Below are 25,516 nucleotides of genomic sequence, written 5' to 3'. Positions count from 1 at the left end.
GGGAGCTCCTGGGTTTCTGGAAGCACTGCATGGTCGGGAAGCTGAATCACTGCTAAAGCTGTGGTTGCTCAGAGCCATGGTTGCCATTTCTTTGATTTTTGACAGGTCCATTGTCTAGCAATTTTGCCTTTCCCCCCATAATTGTAGTATGCCTTGCTACCCCTTAACAGAGCTTTTTAGCCAGGCAGTTGTAGGAAGGAGATACTCTAAAGCACCCTTTTTCTTGAAGAATTTGGACAAGTGTATGGAAGCGAGAGTGGAGACAGTTAGTGGAAAATGGTTCTTTTTGGTTTTTTGAGTTTTTGTAATTTTTTTGATGGGCAAAATTGGTAAGGCTTACGTGGATGTGCAAGTAGATGCTTTTGTCAGTTATTCTTCCATCTTTCTTCAACCCAAATGAAATACTGGCCCCCTGCATTTTTAGTATTGCAGTGTCTGCATTGTCCTAACAATTGGATGTTGACTTTGTTCATGCATTAAAATTCAGTGTAATGAGGAAGTAGTTTGTTTGTTTTTTTTTTTCCTCTCTTTCCCCATTCTGTGACACAGTCTGCTAAGATTCAGTGTATAGTAAATAATGAATGCTGTTATTACATTATAGGAACAGTGATGGTGACGAACTTCCGTGCTAATAAGGGTTCTTGTTTTCTGAATATGAGTTTTTATAGTCCTAGTCCCTTTGTCTATAGCAAACAGAAACTTTGAGGAGGAGAAAAGGGGGAAGGTGGACCACAAAATAGAACTGAAGCTTGGTCAGAGAGGCCTACTGCTTGCTGGTAAGGTGCTGATTATGCTTTGCTCTGTTGGGGGGTGGGATAAAGAAACAAAGCAACAACAACAAAAAAATCCAGAACAAAAAAGTCCACCAAAACTAGGAGCAGTTACAATGGGTTTTTTTAGTGATGGATTTTAGAATTTTGCACAATTCTTTACATCATAGATTGCTGCTTGAAGAATCCTGTAAAATCACTTCAACCAACTATTTTTCCTAAAGTAGTATGCTAATAGATGATATTTTATTTGCAGTCTAGATGATCTGTAACATCGATTTTCCTAGAAACAAAAGAGAAGAAAATATATGTATCTTTAGATTTCTTACAAGAAACAGTGCCGTGATGTCTCCTGAAATTGTAGGCTATAATTCTAAATTGGCTGTGGAATCACATTTCTTGGTAAAGCTGATGTAAACAGGGGAAATGTACATAGTTTTGTTATTTTCCAGCAGCAGAATAAAGGAGTCAGGTGAAGTTCAGCTCAGTTTCAGTTGGCTGCTGCTTGGGAGTGGTAGTAGGGAGGGGAACTGGAGGTACCTTCTGGAAGAGACTAGATACATTGATGGTGAACTTTAATACAACGCTACATAACTGTCAAGAGACCTTCGGAACTGAATATGAAGAGGAACACCTTTATTCCCCAGTGACTATGAGTGGTTGGGGAAATACAGAACACCTTCAAGAGGTATCTTCTGATAAAGCAGGCAAAGCTTACTAGTGTCTTGTAGGGGTAAGAAACGATGTTACAGGATTACTACTGTGTCCATTTTCAAGCTGTCTTAAGCACTTGCTGTTCATACTCTTGTTCCTGATCTATAGGTGTGTATTCTTGCCTTCTCTCCATCTTTTTGAGGCTGCTAGTTTATTTGCTTGACTAGAAAACTTAGGGTAATATTTTTTCTTTTAATTTAAAACTTGTTGTGAGAGAGATTACTGTAATGACTGCTGCGTCTGGGTAACTGTAAAATCTGTGGAATGTGTTTATCATCTTGGCTTCACCTGTAACACAGAAAAATTTTGATTTTTTGGGTTTCATTGATGGGTGGAATTTGATCAGTTACAAGATTTCATGCAAGTCTTAAAGCATTTGCTAAAGTTTTACATTTGATGCTTATCTCTCAATTCCATCCCCTAATACAAAGAGAGACTATTTAAATTTTTTAATTCAAGTTATAAATTGTCTTTATGATTTTTATAGCAGTGATTAACTTAGTTTGTAGGAATACCTTCTTTCTGTTTTCACAAGAAACACTGTTCTATTTTTGTTTTTGCCTAAAACTCCATGCTGATTACCTCCGACTAAAAGCATACTACAAGGATTCTGGTTCTTGTTACTTTCCCACTGCTTCCGGTGCTGCCTCAGGAGCATTGCCTGCTAATTATAAACGATGTTGATGTCTACCATATGTTTTGGTAGAAAATATGGTTTCCTGCTGTCCCACTCAACTTGAATGCCTAGCTTACAAGTATTGGTGAATATATAGTGGAAATGTTGACTCCCCTATCATGTAGCTTTGTAATAAAACCTTGGTTTCAACCTCCAAGGAAATAAAGCTTTAATTTGAGTATTAACATCTAAAATTATGGTCAAATACTTTTTTCATTTAAATTTTCAGAATCCAGGATCTGAGCTCAAACCTGTATCCCTAACAGACAGTGTTGTATTCCAGTACCAATGGTAAGTAAGATCACTCTCTGCCAAAAATAAATTCTTTAAAATTTTCATACAATATATTTGGTTCTTATGAAGCTTTGATACTGATCAATACACTGCATAGAACAATATCTTTGCAATTGGTTTTGCACAAACTTATTTAGGCTGTAACTCATGCCTTCTTTAATTTGCCTACTTACTTTGTTTTCATCTTGTGACTTTTAAAAATCTTTAAAAGGTGCTATAACATAACAAAAGCTTCTGATACTAAAGTTATGTTTCATAGTTTGGCTTAGATACTATAAAATAGTGCAGCTTGTGTTATAGTGTCTCACATGGTGTTAGTTAGTGTCTCACACAGAGAGTAGTGTTTGCAAATGTATGAGAAGGTGGTTAAGCATAAGACTGGAGGTATGTGAATTCTGATTTAGAGAGAGCTGTGGTTGTGGGTGAGAGTAAGGAAAGAAGTTTTAAAAGCAGTGAGGTAGATTGTTGCTGCTCTGATGGGGTTGATAAGCTTGTGCACAGAAGAGAAATGAGAGACTTGAGCACCTTGAGTGAGCAAGTAGAAAAATGCGCTGGCAAAGCTCGTTACTCTTTAGACTGAATGAGAGCAAGAGATTTTCGAAGTGAGGGTATCCTTACAGCCAACTCTAAACTTGACAAGGAAGCAAGTGAAAATCAATATGGAGTATTGTTTTCCTGTTTCCAGGTGAGAAGATGAGCTGCTGCATTTTGGACAAGCTGAAGTTTGGAACGCTGGGACATAAAGAACCCATTAAGAAGGAAATTACAATAGTTAAGAGGAGATGAAGGTATGACTTAGGGCTTCTCAGAATCAATGAATCAAGGGAGATAGATGTGGTAGGCACGTGAGAATTGAGAGCCAAGCTAAACTCCTGTGGTGTTGGCAGAGTTGAATTTGAGATGTGTTCTTAGAGAGGTATTATGAAGGATAAATGTTGATCAGACCAAGTAAGGCCAAAAAAAACAGTGTTGAAGGACAAGATAAATGAATTTGATGTTAACTCAACGTTTTGGTCACTAAATGATACCTATGGCTGAACTTCAGAAAATAAATGGCCCCCCCTTGAGGGAAAGGGTCAGGATGGATGCCTAACAAGTAGATGAAAGGTGTCATGGCTTATCTACTTTTCCATGTTGGTAAAAGCGATGATTTCTTTCTAATCCATATACCGTCAACCTGGGTTGTCTGTTTTCTCTGTGCTAGCATAGTGTTTGCTAATTCTTTCATGCTATATTCTAATTTGGCCCTAGAAAATAGTATCAGTGGAAGATGTAGGAGTGTTACATCTGTGCAAGATGCTCCAGGTAGCAGTTTAGGGAGCTTGATTTTATGTTCTCTGAAGCATGTGACCATTTATTTATTTATGATAGCGGAATGCTACGTGTTTTATTTTGAGAGGGTTGGGGAGGTGCTGTGGTTACTGCAGGTGGATGCTGTAGCCAATTTAATTTGTGGTTTGCTGCTGAAATGTTCAGAATTTTTAATGTGACTACAAAAACTGAAGACATCTGTGCAAGTTAAAGGAAAGATCTATTTTGCTTGCACACAGTAATTCAAGGGCAGCATAGATAATTATTTTTATTTTGTATAGCAATGAATTTGTGTAATTCTGAAATATTTTGAAACTTAAAAATGTGAATGAACAAGGTATTTATGTACCACACCTGGCATATTTCAGTCTATTCTGTTTTCATGTTTGGTTAAGATTAGCAAAGTTCTCAAAGTACTTATTTATTCCTCATGAAGAGATTTTTATTATTATCCTCATTGTGTCTACCTTGTGTGTTGTGCAGTGAGGGGAGTGGGGGGGAAGCCACTACCATAATTTTTTTTTTTTTTTTTTTAAATACAGAGGAAATTATTCAGGATGTTTCAGGGTCCACACAAAATCTTACTCTTGAGCTGCGAACTTTTTGGACAGGTATCAAACCCAAAATTGTAGAGATTTGTAAACAGTCTTTTTATTAGCCTTTCATTTGTTTTCTTCTTGTTTTGGGTCAGTTTTCTCCACCTAGAAAAGATGACTGCTTTTGTGTCTGCTACACTTATGTCTACACTCCCCATCCTGCTTTTCCTCTCAAACAATCCTTTGCCCTTTCATACCACCCCCCCTTTATATGACTTTTGGTTTAGAAGAGCATTTCTTTTTTGCTTCTGTTCAGTTGTAGTGTCACTGTACTGAGCTGAGAAGTGATTCCTGACGGCCTGAGCCATGCGCGCTTGTAACTAATGCCAAGTATGTGTATTGTTACATAGCTGCAGATTGTTTTCTTATATAAATGTTACAAAAGGAACAAGGAGTTCTAATCTTGCACCCCAGAGGAAAGCCATTTTTCATTTGCTCCAGACTGCCAACAGTTGCGCTCATCAGTGCAGCTGTTTGTCTTTTGACTTTGTCTTTTGGGGCAGCTGCTTATGGCCTGAATTGTCCAATCTCGTTCCTCCCGCTGTCTTAGTTTTATGAAGTACAGAAGGCATAAGAATTCTCTGTGATCTTTCATCACAAAGTGGTTTTGGACAGTTCCTTAAAGAGCTGGTGACAAGATGCTCGTTTCCTTGTATGGCTTGTTTGGATTTTTTTTGTTAGTAGAGGGAGCTGGAAGAGGAGTATGTAATTTTATTTTACTATTCATTGATTATTTTTCTTCCCCCCAACCTGTGACTCAAAAACTGTTTCTGTGGGAGAATTTACAATCTGTGTGATTTCTGTCTTATTTCCACATGATCTCTAAGTAGAATTTTAAGAGCTGAACCTGCAATTTTTTTTTTTATGGATCTTAGGGAAGCGTGACAAGGAAGAGAAAACATCTGTGCTATGCTTTGAACACAGCATTTCAATTGATTTATTGCTATGTAGAAAGTGGTAGAAGAAACAACGTTCCAAATCATGTTATTTTGCATATTCTGTGGTCACTTGATGCTGTGAAGTGAGTTGGAGCTGTATCGGATGGTTGCAACTTCGGTGATTTTGGCTGCCTGTTGCAAGGGTGGGTATGAGTTAGATCAGAGTCTTCTGTCGCCTGTGATAACATCCTACAAGGGCAAGGAAGGTAAACATGGAGTCTCTCTCTGTTAATGTGGCAGAAAAGAAAAAGTAGAGATGTATCCAAAGCCTGTGACTTATTTTCTCTACTATTCTAGATTAAAGAAGCCTGAAAACTGCTGTAACTTAACATATACCTTATGTGTTTGGCTTGGCCTGAGGCTGGAAAGGGTAGAAAACTGTAACAAGCTATCATTTTGTATGTCATGTGTTGTAACATCATTACGAAGTTCTGCGTCTGTTCTTTGGCTTGGTGCAAGACTGCTGTCTGGACATGGCCTTTGAATCCAAAGAAACGCTATTATTTGAGGGAGTGCTAATTGCTCACAGTATCCTGTGCTTGCCCTTCTTGTATGGGAAGGCTGAGGTGTCAGTATCGTGTTTCACAGCTGTACATGCAGATATTATATGTCCTTGGTTATATTTTTTCTGTGCTTGGCACTCTTCCTTCTTTTCCCTCTGACACTTCCTCTAAGTCTGAGGAAAAGCTCCACTATTCTGTGAAATGAATAGTTGACTGAGATCAAAGTTAAAATGTAAGAGCACAATGTCTTTTTCTTCTCAGATGGCATAGCCTCTCTTATTCACTTGTTCTCCATCTGCTGGTTCGCTATTCATCATATTTCTTATCACTTCTTTTTGCCACTAATCTTTTATTTCACTTTTCACAGAATGTTGAGGGGGTGAAAAAGGGTTAGAAATGAATGTGAAGATGGGTTAAATAGTGAAAGTAGTTCACAGACAGCTCTTCTAAATTCTATTATTAGCTATAGTTAGAAGACAAAGTGTACAAAGTAAGATGTGAACTTCCAGGTGAAAATGGAGCAGAAGAAGTATTTTTTTCCAAGCTTAAATTTGGTATGACTGTGACGATGTACTTTTGCATCGTGGCCTAGCAAACTGTTAACCCTAGGTTTAACCAAAAATAGAACATGTTTTAAATCTATCTGTTCATCTGCCACCACAAGTTGCTGAGTTAGAGTACTAACTCTGTATGTGTAGTGGAAATGACATTGTATGCTTGCATTTTGCTTTAAAATTAAACAAGTTTACATACTGATGAAATCTACTGAGTCTATGGCTTTTGTTTTCTTAATCCTTTAGTGTGAATTAAGAGGCTACAGACAATCAGGAATATTTTCTTTGTGTACAACGTGAAAATCAGCCATAATATAAAACTTCAGTATGCCCTTTTTTATGGATAGTTTTTACAGATAGTCAAAAAGAAAACAAAAGAAAATAAAAAGAACATAATGGTTGAAAAGGCAAAAAAACTTGATTTGATCTTCCCAAAATATGTGGAGTTACCTTTTTTCCCTGAGACCTTAAAGGTCTCTAATGTTAAAAATTAATTAGTGCAGCTCACAATATGTTAAAGAGTAAAAAAAACCCCAAACATTCCATTTGAGTACCTAAGCTGATGTTCATCTGTCAGGTTTTATTGTTATTTTGAAACTGTCCAGCTGAGTAACCCAGTTCCATGTGCTCTTTAATTGAAGACAGCATTGACTAATGAATGCTTACAGCCTTTTTCTACTTTTTGGATAGGTTTCATGTGCTTCTCATATTACCCTGCGGTATCAGCCCCGCAGACACCTTCGTTTGCGTTCTCTGTCTTTGTACCTCTTAGCTGTGGAAGAGATGACATGCTTTAATGTAGCTTTAAAAGAAGGTGAAATAATAATCTACATAGATAGTTGTGATATTCAGCTTTTTCTATCTTTTGCGCATGGATTTTATTTCTGTGTGGGACGGATGAATTTTTTTTGCGCTGATCCAGGAAAAGTGTGGTGTAATGCTTTGTGGGTTGAAGTTAGCATCTGAAAAAACTTGCATGCTGGCTTCAGAGAACGAAGCTGTTAATTTTGAAGGTCTGCAATTCAGAAGTTGATTTTAAAGGGAAAAAAGAATTTCATCCTGTATGATTGAGGCTTTTCTCTCCTTTTTTTTTTTTTTTTTTTTTTAGTACTTCAGAATGTCTATTGTTATTTGTGCTATTGTTGGTGCCTGGACTTGCAAGCTGCTACAGTTTTGAATGTAGCTGCCCATCTGCTGCTTGGTTATTTATAGGCAGATCTGGAGTTCCTTCTAATCTCTCAAGTCTTCAAAAACATTAATGAATTAAACATCACAATACTCTTGTAAAAAGGGAATTAAATAGAGGGACTGAATGGAGACTAAAAGGGATAAATGACTTGCTGAAAACCATATGTATATTTCATAGCAGAACAAGGAATAGAAGCCAGATTTTTTTTTTTTTTTCCCCCTGACTTTTAGTCCTATGCTTAACAGACCAGCTGCACTCTCTTGCTTGATACGTGATGAGGGAATGAAGAAAGTACTCATTCTTTGAAACTTGAAATAGATGCTTGTGAACAGACTAACTCATTTAAAGACCTTGCACCATGTACTGAGAGTATTAAGTATTTCAAGTTTAATGAATTTGAGTAAACATGTTTATATTAATTCTTATTGAGCCTGAATTAATTTTGGTTGTTAATGTTTTTAACCAGTAGTTCCCACTAGGTTTCTTAGAAAGAAAACACCTGTTACTTGCAGGGCAGCTTCTCTCTAACATCTTACTTCTGGTCATCTAGTCAATGCAAGTATGTCACCTTCTTTCTCTGCCTTCTCTCTAATAGGCTTTTAAAATGGTTTTAAACAGTGTCTGGACATTAGTTCTTAGTTAACTATTTTAATTAGATGAAACTGAGGATATGTAGCAAAAAGTACAGGTGATATTCTTCAGAAATTATGCACTTTTATGCTGAATTACACATAGCTCTTACTGTGTGTGTTTTGTGGCTTTTTGTTTTTTTTTTTTTTTTTGAAAGAACTTCTAGAATTTTAAACTGTGTTGAGTAAAACAATGCAATTTACAGTCTTTCCAGAGCCTAGAAATGATAGGGGATGCAGCCTACCGAGTCATGATTTGATTTCACATTGGAGTGCAGCATGAAATATTGTTTGCACTTTGTTCTGTAAATTATCTTTTTTTTACTATTTGTTTACTGTCTCTCCAGCCTCCTATCCCCCCCCCAAATGTATACCTATTTAATTTAAGTTTGTATTTAAGAGAATTTTCTCCACAAGTAGTATTAGTTTCTGCTTGTTTGGGTGGATTGGAAGAGTTTTGGATTTCACTGGAACACCTTTCAAATATTTAGGTTTTAAATACAAATATTATATAGATTTAGTCTTGCCACTTCTCTGTGAAAGTGTTCAAAAGAATGAATACATTGTTGGAAACTAACATTGCTGTATTGATTTTTAAAAACCTGAAAGCCCAGGTCATTCTAAACAAGTTCGGTGGGGTTCTTCAATACAGTTCTTTTATTTAACATGTTTCCTATATACACAAGTTTTACAATTTGGCATGTGATATTTTAGTTGCCAGGGTAGATTGCAGGTGGCCATGCAGTACTCTAAATCTGTTTGCTGAATTTCAGGAACAATCTTAACTTGTTTCATGTCTGTAAAATTTAAGCATATAAAAGTTGTCTTTTGTTTTGAAAGTGATAAAATGAGGCTTCTTGAAGGGCTTAACTTTCCTCAAGTGAAATCTGTTCTCTTCAGTGCTCTTGTTTTTCTTCTGTAGCTTTTTTCTATTTAATGAGTTCAAATGCCTTTTTTTTTTGATTGATGAATAGACACTGGATCTGTTTATTTCAGCTAAATAGTGATATAACATTGAGCAACAGATCATTCTTTCCTGATTCTAAATTGAGAGCTTGACGGCCATCAAGCCTGTCATTTTGTCTTCCTCTGAACAAGTTAAAAATATTACATTTTATTTGTAGGTCTAAATATACTTATCTGCTTTTTAGCAGTATACCTTTTTAAAACACCTTTGATAGGCCCCCAGTGGAAAGTAGATGCCAGCTCTCTTGAAATGGTTTCACTTTCCAGTATTAAAAAAAGATATTTAGTTTAATTCATCCTGAGATTCTCTGGAGTCTTAGAGGGTAATAATCCTTATTTTTAAACCGGAAGATTTTTTTTCTACTATGTTATGATAACCTGCCCTGGTGAGAGTTTTCTTCTAGATGGAGCACATCAAAGCTCTCACAGAAGAGAGGCAATTGAAAACTTCAGGAGTTTCTGGAACAAAAGCTAGGTGTTTGAAATTATCAGCAGTTGTTCTGACTCACCTCCCTCCACTCTGAATGAACAGAATGCAGAACTATTTTGATCCATGGACAGTGTGTGTGTAGATTTGGGTTTTCTTCGCTGATTACAATAAAGAGCTAATTGTGATAATTTTGAAGTGTAACTTGGTGAGGAGAGGAAAAAGTCATTACCAGGTATGTGTTCCACATAGTAAGAAATAAAGAATACTGCCAAAGTTTAGTAGCTTACACAGGGTGGTTTTCAGTGTGCTGTTTGAGAGACAAAAATGACTGCCTGAGTCATTCTTTGGTTTTGTGTTTTATGCAACAAATAACCTACAAATTTTTGTCTGAAGCATACAGGAAGCTTTAATAGAATGCTTATTTGAGTAATTGTTTAAAGTGTATGCTGTTTTGATACTCAGTTTCCTGAAAGAACTGAAATTTGTTTGTTTCCTTCTGTAATATGGGAAATGGTATTTTTATATAATTGACAAAAATGACACTTAAGTATGGAGATTTTGGGATAAAGAATGGGAATTAATGTTGTGAAGCATTACACATTTGAACAGGGAGGGACAGTCAAAAGTTGTTGAAATGTTATTTCTCTTTCATAATAGAAATAATCATTCTGCTTTTTTTGTTTGTAATGAAGCTTATTGTTTTAACAAGAAAAGGAGTAACTATTTTACCTCAGGCTCTCTATTTGGAGTTCTCTGTTTTGTTTTGTTTTTTCTTCTTTCTCCTAGATCATGTATAGTTTTGATTCCATTAACTTCCCCCACTGCCCATGCTGTGCGCCCCCCGTCCATGCAGGGGAAAAAAGTTCTATTTGTGTGCTGAAGTATGTAGATGGAGAACTCCAGGTTGCAGTCTGAAACCCTGTGCCTGGAATTAAAGAAAAAAAAAATATTATCTGGTTTTTATTTTGACTGGTTACTGACACATATCTTGAATTTCATATTTCTGTGCAGAATTAATTTTTTTTAATTATATGGATTGATGTGCAAGTATGAACTCAGACTTGCAAGCAGATGCCAGTTGGTACTTTGTGTAGACTAGAAGAGGAGGTTGCAGTTAAAGCATCCTGTTGATTTGTCAGTGAAACACAGAAGCTTAATCACAGTGAATTGCAGTTCATAATGCAATAAAAATGAAATGAGGGTAAGAAGGTATTTGGAGACAAAAGGGGCAGAAGCATTTCCAGCTATAGGTTAGTCATACTTATTCTGGTTGTTGGATGTTTTTCTTTAATTGAAGACCTACTAATGGCAGTGTCCTGACATAAATGCAGCATAACGTATGTAAATAATTATTATATTCCTGATAATACAAGACAGACTATACAAAAGTGTAATTTTATTTACAATTATTTTGTGTCTGAATGACTGAGCAAACAGATGATCTACCTGTAAAATAATTGCAGTTTAATGAGATTGGGAAATAGGACTTTTATATGAATTATCTCAGTGTCCTTGGTTGAGATTCTGCTATGATTTTCTTTTTTTTAATGATGAGGAAGATCAAATCTTTAAATAAAGATTTACGTGGAAAAATGTATATGATAATGTTTTTTCTTCAGTTTTTACAATACTTTGGATTTTGATTAGTGTTCTGTCCTTCCTTCAGAAGAGTACAAAAGTGGTTTGGCCAGTGCGCTTATTCTATTGGAATGTTGTAATTGATTTCCCATGCTTGACAACTTTAACTTCTTGTGTTTCAGAGCTGTGAAAATTATCTGAAGTAGAATGGAAGCTTCAGTAATATTACCCATTCTGAAGAAAAAATTGGCTTTTCTTTCAGGTATGGATTCTGTTTTCCTCAATTGGTTCCTTTCTGCATAATTTGGATGGGATTTTTAGGTTCGTTACTTGTATTTGCTGGATGTATTTAACAAAAATATGTTGTTGGTTAGCGCTTTGTCATATTTCAAGAGGATCTCTGAAACTTTTAATCTACTAGCCAAACTATTGCTATTGGCATTTAGCACTTGTTTTCACGTAACTTGTAACTCAACCCACAAAGTTGATGTCATGAATTTTCATTCTGTATAAAGAAGAATGATGATTTAGCAGACATCCAAGAATAATCCTTTCTGTTTTTTAAAATGTGGTTTTAGAAATACAGAGTCAATATTTTCAGGATTTTCTTTAGAAAAGCTTTCCTTTCTTTACACTTTTGTCTTTTCTCCAACATAGAAATGGATGGAAGCAGAATTAGTCATGCATGGCAACATTTTGATTATTGCCAAATAGTTAATTCAAGGCTGGAATTATCATTGTATTTATTAAAACTTCTTGAATCTTGGGTTGAAGGTAACTTTCTCTCCTCCCCGTGCCAGAGAAAAACAAAAGAGAATACTTAAAATGATGAATGACATTCTCTTGCCGATATCACTGCTGTCATAGATAGCTGTGTTAGTTCTTGGTGTTTGATTGTCTAGAGTAGATAGATAACTAGCAGAACACTTCTCAACTTCACAGATTGACAAGTGTTGCCATAAATAAATGTTCTTTGATTTAATTTTTATTTTAACTAGTCTAGATTAGCGTACTCCAGTCACTTGAGTAATGAAACCTGTTCCTTTTGTTAGAGTTTGTTTTGCTTTGAATTTGCCCGCTGTCCCCAGCAATTGCAAATCAAACAATTCCTGTTTAAAAACAAACAAAAACCCCCCCAAAACTCAACTTACATTAAAGCCTTGGACAGTGGGCAATTTCTTCCGTAGTAATAGCTGATGCATAGTATATTGGTGGTTCAGTGTTGTACTGTAAGGGGAAGTTCTTGTTAACTAGAGTGCACTTTCAATTTGCTATTAAAGCTACCTGATCCATACAGATATTCAATATAGATGTTCTTAGTGGAAAGTAATTTATTGGGTGGCTGTTGAAATGCTAGGAACCTTTTTGAACCTACATATTTCTAAGTATGTTGGACCTTTTTGGAATTGTGTAGTGCTAATGGATGCTTTAATTTTATGAATGGTAAAGGTTCATGCAGTAGTTGTTTTAAGTGTTCTTCAGTATAAGTAAAGGAACCTGACAGAGAAATCAGTTCATAGTGTCTCTTTAAAGCAATTTTATTCCATATAGTTTCACAAATAAAAACATATTAATGATTAAAACCAAATAATCTGAAAATTTGTATTTTAGAAAACATTCTCCAGTGTTTATATGTTGAAGTCTCTTGTCATTTTTTAGTTAAATTGGTACAAATAATGTTGGCCCTGCCTTCTTTTTCTGGAAGCAAAACAGAGTGGTTTCTAATGGAGCAGTGTCTCCTCGAGTTTGGAATCCATGGCTGTGTAGCTTCCATGTTGCTCAATCATTACAAATAGCAGGGAAAAAAAGGCAAGCTACTGACTTGGCAAAAAACCTGAACAACCACTTTGGTGCGAAATAAATATAAAAATTTCTTTTTCTGTGATCCTTTTAGTCGCTTTCCTTAACTTAAGCGTATTTTCAGTTTATAAACTACACCACTTCCTCTGAGTTGCAACACACATGAAGTTAATTTTCCCTTATTTTATTTTTCAGGTTTAGTTCTAAGCCTAAAGACTCAGATAGTCTGAGTGTAGTGCTTTTCTGTTAGACAAAGTGTTGTTTACCACACGTAAAATCACAATGTGATTGGGTTTATCTCACTAAACGTTGTATTCTGAAGGTGGTGGTAAATATTTATAATATCTTTAGTTTTTGGAAAGGAGTTACAAATGATACAGCCAAGATCAAAGAACAACTTTACTGTGTAATTAAATAATTCTTATTGTTTAGTGTGTTAGTATTGGGAAATGTTAGACTACATCCATGATAGCCATCACTTCTTAACTGGTAACCTTAGGTAATATTCCTTTAAAGCCCCATTCAGGTTTTTTTTTTTCAGTATTTTCTTTAAAAATACAGTTTTGAGTTAAAATGATTCTTAGATGGATAAAGAGACAGCAATTATCTTTTATATAAATGACTGGCCATCACTTTTCAGCGAGGAAAAGAATCAGTGATTACTCTTATGTTCTCTTTTTGTGCTATGACGGGTTGACAGAATGTTTACCTGATCTGTACATATTTCAGTGCAAGAAAGCTCCACAAAAATCACAGTGCAGGCAGAATACCAATATTTGAATCTCTAGTAGTGTTTACAAGCTGGGAGAAAAACCTGTCCGTTGTTACACAAGATGACTTGTCATGAAACTGAATAATTTAGATGATTATTGTGGTCTTTTTGTGAAATATCAAGAGATTATAGGTTTTGGGTTTGGTTTGTGTTTTTTCAGTCAGTTCAGCAAATGCTGTTTAAATCCAGTTATAAAAGTGAGAATTTCTGTGTGTCTAGTATCTTGCATGAGAGGGCTTCAAGTACCAATTCTAAACTTTCATTAGTTCGACCCTCTTCAACACTGGAGTCTTTCAAGTCTGTGTAACCAGAACATGAGCTACTATTAATAGTTAACTACTTTTGTGGAGGCTGGTGTTTGTCTCATAAATCCAGAAGTAACTTTGAACACAGCAAGTCCCTTCCAGTTATGAATCAGCTATGGTAAGAATAACTTGCAATAAATGCAAGAAGAAAACTTGTTTTTCTGCAAACCCTTCCTTCCCTAGTCATGTATATGTTCTTTAAAATGAACGACTTTAATGCTCCACCTGTGAGTTTGTAAGTAAGGGAGGAGAAGGAGTGTTAGATACAATTCTTACAAATATATTACCCAATAGAGTCCTGAGCTGCTGCCATGGCTTATGGAGTTTTGCACCCTGGAAGTTGGTTCAAGGCAACCTTTCTAGGATTCCCTGTAGAAATACCTTTATAACCTCATCACCAGTTTCTGTCCAGTCTGTGGTTTTAATTTTTATTAATACTTGTGACAATGTTTTCTTGCTTCTCAGCTCCAGTGATTTTTCACAATTCCTCCATTTTACAACGTGTAACCCATTTTTGAACTTGGCTGTTGCAAATTTTAGTTTCAACAAATTTATTTTTTATATTCCTAAAAACTGCTACCCTCCCTTCTCTAAGGATTACCTTATGGATAAGGAAAGACCAAATGAGGCCTGAAGACTTAAGGAAAGGATTCTTTATTCATTTTAATGTTTTATTCTTGTTGAGAAATGGTGGCTAACAAGCTACGTTTGAATCAATATGGCTTCTGAACTATCATTTTGTATCCACAAATATACCATTTTCCTTTTATTTGTTGAATTTAATGTGTGCTTGCTAAACGGTGTAGCAAGTGCAGAGAAATTATTTTTTCACTCCCAAGTATACAGATGAGAACAATTGTCCAGTTCTTAAAGCGTTGAGATATTTTTTCCTTCCCGCTTCCCCACTTGAATTTTCAGGCTTTCTGCCATTTAGAAACAGACAAGGGTGGACAATCTGTAAACAATGGTTGCTTTAGACTGTGACTCCCTCTTAGTTTCTGTGGAAAGGATCTATCTGTTTGTCCTTTCTCATGTAGCACCAGTCTTTAATTCTTCTGTTTGGAAATACAGTTATTAAAAAGTACATTACTGTTTTCCAGCAACAATTCTCCTCCCAAAAAAGAGAAAGGAAGGGGAACACCACTATTGCAACGGACCACTTAAAGCAGTAGGTCCTTTATGAAGATGTGTAAATACATGTATACCAGTGGAGCTTTAATACTCTTTAGGGAATTTGCACAGCTTTGGAAACCAGGAAAAAACTTATTGCAATTAAGATGCCAACATATGTTGTATAAACAAACTGTTTTTTCACTATCTTGCCTGCATCTCTAATGGATGGGGGGAGTTCTTATCAAATTATGTTAATGTACATGTATGCATCAGCAAGCATACTTGTGCTCTTTGCTTATTTCTGCACAACTGTTACTATTCTGTGAAAAGTTGTTCTTACTGATTAGATAGAACTTCAGTTCTATGAATATTAAGTAACTTTATAAAGCAAAAGCATGTTTTAATGGCTTTAATGATGTGAATAACACATAATTTGAGAATAAAGGTGTTTTTTCTCAGGTTATGGAAATTTACTTTGGTTCTTTTTCACCTCAAATAAAGCTAAGGTGGTTGTTTTTGTAGTTTTTCTAAAATATGGAGAAAATAGTTTAGCAACTGCCTCATATATATGCTTACATGACTCTTTTTTTTTTTTTTTAAATAGCTAGTGTATTAAAACTTTGGGTATTAGTTTAAAAAAAATACTCAAGGATTAAAAAAAACCATCTCCAAACTTTAAGGTGATTGAAGTTGTAGTTTGATAAGTTATAATCTCAAGCACCATATCATTCTGGAGTATGTTTGGATTCATTAATGTTCTTCACTTCATGTGCAAATTCCCTTCCCCACTTCTCATACTTCCCTTCCTGTTCCCCCCACAAAAAACCACCAAAATATTTGGTTGGGTTTTGAAATTAAGGTATTTTTTTCTTTTTAGTGGTTATAGACAGTAAAAGACTTAAGGGCAGAGAGAAAAAAAAAAATAGACGAGGTGCTTTGCTAAAAATGGTGGATACACGAACCAGATGAGTTGCTCCAAATTAAGTGGAAAGATGTCACAGTTACCTTTGTCCCTTTTACTTAATCCTCTGAGTTAACAGCCATTTAGGGGCAAATGTTTTGGTCTCAAGGCCTTCTGCCTTTAAAAGGTCATGAGTGATACCTCTGTACTTGGAGGTGTGGTGATAACAGAAGTCAGCTGCACACCTGATTTCAGTCACTCTATAGTACTTGGTGATTGACCCTTTCAAGAGAGCTCTGTAAGTATTTATTTTTCATGTGATCTTGTGTATTCAGTGGATTTGGCTTCAGTTCAATTTAAGCTCAGTAAGAACCTAGTTCAAATCCATTTTGGTTACTGGTTCATACCTATGACTCAAAAGTCAGTCTTTTAGAAGAAAGACCAGGAGGGAAAATGTCATCTTTCCTCAAAGATTTTTTTTTTTAAAAAAAATGCATCTTTCCAGAAACACTCTTGAGAGTCTGTGTAGTCAAAACCAACCAAACCATAGTTGTATGGCATTCCACTTAAATGTAGCACATCAACATCACCTAACACTTGATCTTGCTGGATCTCATAATGGACATATAGATGTGAGGCCAGCTCTTTCAGTATTTTTATTGCTGATACTGTTTGTATAACTCCTACCAGCAGGGTTTGAAAATGTGTATGGAGATTAAAGCAACTGCTTGGAAATATTTATCTTAATTGTGAGATGACTGTTATGTGTTTGTAAGTAGGTCTGGAAATTTTACGCATTTGATGAATGAACTACAGAGTATGTGCCATGAGCAGTCTGTGTAGTACAAGATACTCCTTTGTGCAGTTGATGTTTCTTGGAGATGTTGTGCTCTAGCTGGAGCTGCTGGGTACATGCTCACCTTGGAAGCTTATGAGATTTCTGTCAGGCTGGTAGCATAAAAGGTCTAGGAGATACTTTTTAATGATGTAATTTATATGTGCAAAAATAATGCTTCTGGAAAACTTACTGTGTGTTGTTTATGTTGAAAGTACTAGACTATGACAGCTACAGATGTAGCCTATGCTTTGAAGGCTTGGTGATGCCTTAAATGTTAATGTGGTGAATGAATCCTCACAACTGAGAGGTGGAATGTCAGTTGTGATTTTCACAGCAACTTTAAAGATTACTTTTATGATGTATTTTGAGACCTCGTAACTACAAAGTATTTCTTTTACCTTAAAGCCATCATATTACCTTTCTAATGACTTTGTCCCCTGAAACAGGAGGGAAGGACAGACGAAGTGGCCTCATTCTGACAATTCCATTATGCCTTGAACAGACGAGTATGGATGAGCTGAGTGTCACACTAGACTACCTTCTGAGTATCCCAAGGTGATTTCAAAGGCATTCTGTTCAGCGCTACCTTCTTTTCCAGAGGTGGAAGGGATCTTTTTATTGTTTTTATTTGCCTTTCAATACCAAATTAATTTCACATAAATGTTTGTTTAAAATGTGATACTGTCTGTCTGACTTAGAAGCATACAAATCAACAGGCTAAGGGATATCTACTAAGGCTTGCATATGTCCTTTTATTCTGTATATCTGGCTTTGGGGTTTTTTCATCTTGTGTATTTCCTCACTCCTTTCTTGGGCAGTCTTTGCTAATTTCTTTTTAATGACAATGTACTTAAATTACTGTGTAAATTAATGAACCATTCTAATAAAACTCCTAAGCTTGCAAAGGTAGCATTGCCCAAAGTAAAAAAGCTTCCTCTTTCTTACTTCATGTGCCTAATCTTTGTACCACTTGAGTGTGCACTGAGTCTAAAAACATATGAAGTCTTACTGAAGTTAGTGAGCAACTCAAATGTTTAAAGTTAAGATGCTGCTTAAATGTGCTGAATGGTGACTTGAGTATCCTGTCATCCAGACCTTGCTGTAAAACTATTGATTAAGTTCTGTGTGTGTAACCCTGCAAGCTTATAGTGACAGTTCTAGGTCCTAGCATAGTTAACTGCATTTTCTTCCTAAGATCCAGAGCTCGATCTTTATCACAGCTTTGTTTTGTTGTCTTGTGCCACTGATTTAAAAAGGAAAGAAGCCTCTCAGCTAAATGCTTGCTTTTATATCCCTTTAAATTCCTCTTCTGGAAACAAAGGAACAATGGCATAACTAAAGACTGTTTAGCATACTTATTGCAATCTATAAATCTTTCTAAAACACAATTAAATGATCCGATATTTTTGTAGTTAAGTCTGTTTAAAAAAAAAAACCAAACAAACCAAACCTGTGGGGAGAGAGAAACAAAGAATAAATTCAGGTTGCTTACAGGTAAAACATCAATAGGTATATGAGTATATTGCACAACATTTTAATTGTGGAAGTTTTAGGGTTTTTCAAACAACTCCTTGTCTTTTGTAAAGTGATGAAAATCCCTAATGATCATCTGTGCAAGTCATCTCATTGACTTAAGAACTTGGCTGTATTTATGGAACAGATGCAGGCATTGTTGTTCTAGCAAGCGTTAATTATTCCACAGTCTCATCCTGATATATGTTTTTACATATATTAGTGTAAAAATAGCTGTCTGAAAATTCAACCAAAGTACTCTTTGTACATTGTACAAACTGGGAAATCTGTTTGAAAGCAAAGTTCAGTGTTCCCACATCTAATGTTCTATTTGTCAGTCGTGGAAAAAATAGCCTCTCTTTTATGGTGGCAATATGGAAAAATCATTGCCATCTTTGTTTGCATGTTGGTTTTTAGGGGGAAGTGCAAACTTTTTGGCTTAAGTGCTTGCCTTTTTTGTTCTGGAAAGACTTGCTGAACAGTGTTTGGAAAAAGGAAGAGTGTGGGGAGGGATGTTGTCCCAAACCCAGATAGCTGTCCGAGAAACATTAATGTTATTTTTTTCCCCAAGTTCTGTATGTAAGGTAACCTAATATGCTTAACTCTTAATTCAGTTGTGCATGACATATGTTGTAACTAAACTGCTTTCCATTCTGCTATTAATGGATAGCTGGGTCCAAAATTTGAGAGGCATAACTGTTTATAGTGTCTTGGGTAAAATTTCTTTAGGGGGGAGTGTGGGGGAAGTATGTGTGTAAAGCTTTCCTAAAACTTCAGACAACTTATCCCTACTATTTAAGTCTATTGTTACTCCTTTCTTTGATGCTGTTAAAAATTTCCAGATTCTGAAGAGGCTTCTTCAGAATCCAAGAAAAATAAGAGTGGCAATGTTATGCTATTGTCTGTGCATACTAAAATTTGCTTCCTTTGTTGTATTGCCTGTATTGTGGCTCAAATCACCAAGTGTTTTTTTTTATTTATTTTAACTTTCATGCAAACATTTATGTTTGTGTTGGCTGAACTTCTCAGAGGTGGTAGCTCACTCTTGAATTTGGTTGGTTGTTTGGGTGTTCTGTTTTTTTAATAGGCTTAGTAGCAGAGAAGGGCAGATGCTGATACTGCCAGATTCCAGTGAGCCTAAGGAAGCCATGTCTCAGGATGCTATAGTAACACTATTCATCCTGTTCTTAAAAGTAGTAGGAGCGTGCCTTTTGAGTTCATTCTGATTAAACGTTGCACGCATAAAGCCTGAGTGCTTCTAGAAAAATCATGTGATCTTAGAGGTACCTTAAAACCAAAAGTGTGTATGGCTTGGCAGCCAACTTTGTAATTATTTTTTTCCTAAATAGACTAGTAAAGTGACTTTTTTCCTCTCCTTTTAAATTCCAAGATAAATTTGTCTTCCACCCATACCTGATGAAGCTCAGCTTAAGCATCAAATAAATAAAAGTCAGATTTCTCAGTGTGAAGCATAATGCTTACTGTTACATGCAAGTTGCTTTGATTTTTGTAAGCTAAGGAGACCAAGGGAATGGCTTTGTTTTGTTATTGCAGATTTGGGTGCTAAAGATTACATAGTGCTTTTCTACCTCATGTAAATGTCACGGTTTTTAGTTACTTATAACTTTTCCAGATACAAAAATTTTGACCTGAGACATGGTATCTAACATGGTAACTAATGCTAAAATTATGGGCTCACTTCCGTGTCCTCTTCTGGTTGTGCTGTGCTAGTTGTGAGAAGGTAACGCTGTTGGTGATGTCCAGAGGTTGCTGCCACCATTGAACAATGCCCAACTGTTGTGAGCACCTTGTTGCCAGCTTCTGTTAGAAATAAGTTGGAGAGATCTTTGTGGGAATGCAGAGTGAGGAGTTTTCACTATTTTCTCCCATTTGGTACTTGGGCAGAAGTACCTTTGCCTTTTTGGCTTCGCGGCTAACTGTTTTCAGAAAGACTTTTTTTTTTTTTGGTAGTATACACAGACTCAGACCTTGCTAGAAAAAAAAAGAGATTATGTCAGTCTAAAATACTCTTTCTTGTAGATCCATATGCAAAGCCTCTGTCCTTGTCGAGGCTTTTTGTGCACTACAGTTTCTAGTTCGTTTGTTCAGGAAAGAAATTTAAGCATGTTTAGATGGTTTCCTGCTTGGACATGCATCAATTGACATGTAGCGGTATCCTCAAATCTGAGCCCATTCACAGATAACCTTGTGAAAACTGTCATCCCTTTGTCTTCCTTATGAAACTGTAAATTGACCTCTTCTTTCTGAGAATGTTGCAAAGTTTGTAGTTATGAAACCTTTTCAGGGTTGCTAAAGTTTAAATAAATGCTTGTATTATGAAATACACTTCAGTGCTACTGAAAAATTGTAATTTGGAATATCTATTAATATGCCAGTGCATTAAAATTGAAAGTTATTTCTAAATGAGTAAACTTAAGGTTCATAAGACATTGTTTTTATAAGTAAAAAAACCTATGTATTTTTTGGTAGAGTTAAAATTCAAAGTCATTGTGGTATGACACTTGTTCATGGATTTTATTTTATTCTAAGTGTTTTTCTTCTTTTAGTGAGAAGTGTAAAGCTAGAGGATTTACTGTGATAGTGGATGGCAGAAAATCTCAATGGAATGTGGTAAAGACAGTTGTGTTAATGCTACAGGTAAATAAACTTTTATACATTCATGGCTGACTGATTAGTTTTATAGATGTGAACCCAATATATGTGTTATTGTAGAGGCAGTGGTTTATTTATTGAGAAATAGACAATTTATGGCCTTTTAAAATCACAAAATGTGGTTCTGTGACAGAGTTCTGTGCAGGAAGAAACTGAAAAGCGGATGATACACCTTATGTAAGTGAGGGACAAATTCATTAGATGCTGAGAACACACAATTGTAGACCTCTTTCTAAAACAGGGTTTTAGTTTTAAAAATAGAGAAATATGCTCCTGGCATCATCTACTGTAAGCAGTAGGAATGTGTCTGCAGGGCAACAGTTCACATTGACAGTGCAACTGAGCAGGTTCTGACGCAATATGCTGTACTAGTTGGTTTCCATTGGAATTGGCTATAGTTGATTTTGTTGTGTATAATATTCCTAATCACAAATTACATTCTGGATGGTATACAAAGTAGGAGAAGAAAAAAAAGTGCCAATTCCCAATTAAAGAAATTCATAACAATTTATTATTTTAGCTTTTCAGAATTGTAGTGTTACAATAAAGTCTTATTTCTGCCAAACAGTATAGGTTATTTTCTGGTCTCTGTAGTCAAAGAAAATGCAAGATACAGCACTCTGAATAGATTAGAGAACTTGGACTACTTGTCTTTCTTGCTGCACAGATGATTTCTCTTTATCAGAGCAGTTTTCCACTCAGACTTAGATGAAGCCTCAGAAACTGTGCAAAATATGAATAATTTCATTTTGTAATCCTACTAGTTCATTGTTACTCCTGGGTTTTTAAGTCTGTTTCAAGGTGTCTTTCAGTTATTTTTGACTAAGAGAGCATTCCTATTAATAGACTTACAGTAATTTGGTCCACCATATTCTAATTATGATCTTGACTGAGCTTTCACTTCAGCTAATGGTGCAGTTGTGACATTTAGTGGGAACTTCATCTAGTGGGGAAGGTAGCTCTTTGTCCGTGCCTAGATTTCACTGGCTTCCTGTCAGCGTACTTCCTGCCAGTGTGAAGTCTACAGAAACATGTTGCCCATCTGTATCTTTAATTTGAGAAGCGAGCAATAAAGAAGATTTTCCTATGTAAACTAATCACTTGCACAGACGGTTTGAGATTTCTCTCTGCTTGGACACACATACTTCTCAGAGGTGCTGGTTGGTCATCAAACAGACACTTCTGTGTTAAAAATATTGTCTAGTTTTAAACTGGTTTTGCATATTCCTTAAAATGGTGCAAGAATGAAATATCTTTTTTCAGTGCTATTATTTCCAAGTTGGATGTATTTAACTTTATTTATTCTTATAAATAAATGAGGTATTTGAGGAGAAATCCTATGGATTGTGTCACTTTTATGTCAGTACTGTGATTATGTAACTCACTTACTGCTATAGCTGATGACTTGGGAGTAATCAAGACTCTGTTCCTTGATCTACATTCAATATGACAACATAAAATCAACTTGGTAGATGAAATTACTGGTTTAGGCTGAGGAATGTTTTCCTGGTAATATTTTTATGAATTAATACAATGAAATGTTAATATTAAGCTCTTTCATTCTAGTCTAAGCAATATGTACTGAGAAGTATAGGATGTAATCTTGACATGTGATAATAACAAAGTATGCAGTTCTTTTCTAACTTTGATTAATATTTCATTCTACATAGCAAGTGACATTGGTAGAAAGCTTTATTGTCTTATTAAATGCCATAAATAAAATTAAGTCTAGCCAATAATTCATGTCTTTTTCATACTGATGTAGCATGGACTAATGGTTAGACCTCAGGACTGGGAGTAAAGAGGTTAAATTTTCTTTTCAGTTCTGACACGATTTTGCTATGAAGTTTAGTGCAATCCACTACAAAGCAGGATGGAGCCAACATGTGAGATAAATGCAACAGACTTAGTTTAATTTCTGTCTGTAAATTTTAAGTTCTTGAATAGATGATAACATGTAAGTGGAATTCAGTTCCACTTGAAGGTTCCACTTCAGTCCAAATGACGGTTTAATCTTGAATGTTTTACTGATTTTTTTTTTTTTTATTTGTTTTACAGAATGTTGTTCCAGCTGAGGTGTCACTTGTTTGTGTAGTAAAGCCAGATGAATTTTGGGATAAGAAGGTTACACATTTCTGTTTTTGGAAAGAGAAAGATAGACTTGGCTTTGAGGTATGTAGAACTTTTGTCTACATCAGTCAAAATACCGTTTCTGGAGTACTAGAATAATTGGATGAAAATTAATATCCGTTTAAAAGTAGTTATATTCCAGATGCTTTGTGGATATACTTAACAAACCACTGTAGCCTTTTAATTCTTTCTTTCTTTAATAAGAATATTAAATGAAGTAGGTCTCAAATTAAAAATGTATGGCATTTAATTCTTTGCTCAGCAGCAGGGTAAAGTTGTTTGATACCTATTGTGGATGTTTTGAGTAAGAAACTGTTGTACAGGATTTAGTGTGAAATTTTTTCATTACTCTTCTGTAATAGACTGTAGAGATGCATGTTGTATGGTGTCACTAAATCAGTAGTAACCATTTTGAAGAACATGTTGTTGCTGTTGCATGCATCTTCTCTCATTTTTTGAGTTCTTTGACATTAGTAACAAAGGTTATAGGTCCCTTCAGGTTGCCAAATATAAGCTGATATTGTTCTTAGCTTGTGAGACTGAGGGTGTACAAGAGATTACACACTAATGTTAGCACTTCTGTTCTTTTATCTTTTTGGGAGGTTAATGGAAACCTCAATTTTCCCTGTTTTTAGCAAATTATCTGTATCATCAATCTTTACAATCATTTTTGAAGCTAATCTTGTTTGAACTACAACAGGATTGCTGTGCTCACCAAATACTAAAATGTATACTTGTTTTGTACAATAAAGCTCTTGGAGAGCATCTTTTTTGTGAAAGAGATTGAACAGGAAAGCATTATGTAGCCTTGTCCCAATGCTATGTAATTCTTTCTGATGGTAAGATTATAACAGTCTTGAATACACCTGTAGAAAACTTAGTTCAGGGAAAACAGGAATTGGAAGGTGGCAGCTGAAAAGTTGTGTAACTGCTAAATAATATAAATCTAAAGACTCTCATCTAGATATAATGCTGTTAATTCATATGAATTTTGTCTTGTTAAGTCTTGTATCGGACTTTACCTAGAATAGGTGGCTTCATTTTTGGAAACAATTTCTGCATGTGAAAGTGCTCTGAAGGAGTGTTGGGGTAAGGGATAAGATCGATTTTGTCAAACAGATGACAAAACTTTTTTTTTTTTTTTTTAAAATCTACTTTAAGATTTCTTTTATTACGTTATTTCATTTTTTTGTAATCTGCTTTAGAACATTAGAAGTAAGGAAATCCTGCACATTTGCCTTCAGGTTGTTTATCTTACAGATGAAGATCGTATTTTCTTTCTGAGTAGTTCTTTAAAGACAGATTTGAAAAGTAGCCCAAGTTCAACAGAGCAATCGCAAGAATCTCTGAACAGCCACTTGTGTGTCTGAAAGTCTGCAGCTCACAAGATACTCACTTATAAAGGTAGTGAAGTGCCTGAAATTTTGCTACTGGAAGTGGTTCCAACTGTGATAATCTTGTGACTTGCATTACAGTTAAACTCTCTTGGGTTTCACAGATGTCTGTCTGTCCATTCACCTGAATCCCTTGAGGGGACTGGCAAAGTGGTATGGTCAAAGTATATTTCCAACTTGAGGTTCAGCATGTAGAAGCTCAGCCGTAGCTTCTTTAATCAAAAGCATGAGTATGGTGGTGTCCACCTCTTATAAACTAACCTGTTGTTTGAAGCACATTCAAGATGAGAATTAAAAAAAGAGACTGAACCAACCATCTGTACTCAAAAGGATGATTTAAGAGGTTGTGTTTAGAAAATGACCTCAGTTTGCAATATTCAGTTTCACATGGATGCTGTCAGGATGTAAGGTAAACACCAAAGTCCAGAGAGCGGCAGTAATAGACGTGAACCTCCTATTTAGCAGTCCCTATTGTCTGATTTAGGCTCTCTTTTCCCATCTGCACACCTGTAAGTGTGGTCTTTGGACAAGTTCAGGAAACCTTTAAAGTTGAAGTATAAAAGAATTGTATACAGTGGTTGTTACTGTATACATCATGGTATTGCTAGTTTGGAAAGTAATCCTCTAGAAGCATCTTCTTGGATTTTTTATTGTGACTCAGCTAGAATCTATTTCTAGACAAATAAGCAGAAAGCCTACAGAAAAAATGTTAATGAAGCAGGAATAATTTTACATGGCTATGGTAATAAAAGGATTTTTTTGTTTGACTTTAAGGATTGGCTAACAGTCATTAAATGATAATTCTGTAATGAAATTTAGTAAGCTAATTAATTTTATAAAGCATGTTCTATGCCAATGATCATGTTGGCATAAACTACTGGAGTTGTGTAACTAAACCTTTTGGTTTCTCTTTCTAAACTAATTTTTTTC

At 35.5% G+C, this 25,516-nt stretch overlaps 1 protein-coding gene across 1 annotated transcript in view; it reads left to right on the top strand.

Annotated features, from left to right (window-relative positions):
• Positions 1-11,355: 11,355 nt before the first annotated feature.
• Positions 11,356-25,516, top strand: part of SESTD1 (SEC14 and spectrin domains 1) — a 46,495-nt gene continuing 32,334 nt past the window's right edge. Inside the window, exons 1-4 of the mRNA XM_009706310.1 lie at positions 11,356-11,410; positions 17,324-17,432; positions 20,957-21,047; positions 23,121-23,234. Of these exons, the coding sequence (XP_009704612.1) occupies positions 11,356-11,410; positions 17,324-17,432; positions 20,957-21,047; positions 23,121-23,234 (369 nt within the window). The remainder of the gene's footprint in view (positions 11,411-17,323; positions 17,433-20,956; positions 21,048-23,120; positions 23,235-25,516) is intronic.

The sequence above is a fragment of the Cariama cristata genome, unplaced genomic scaffold, assembly GCF_000690535.1.
Source record: "Cariama cristata isolate BGI_N322 unplaced genomic scaffold, ASM69053v1 scaffold35978, whole genome shotgun sequence".
NCBI classification, from domain to species: domain Eukaryota; kingdom Metazoa; phylum Chordata; class Aves; order Cariamiformes; family Cariamidae; genus Cariama; species Cariama cristata.
The sequence above is the reverse complement of the archived record's forward strand: the minus strand, read 5'-3'. Positions and strand labels throughout refer to the sequence as shown.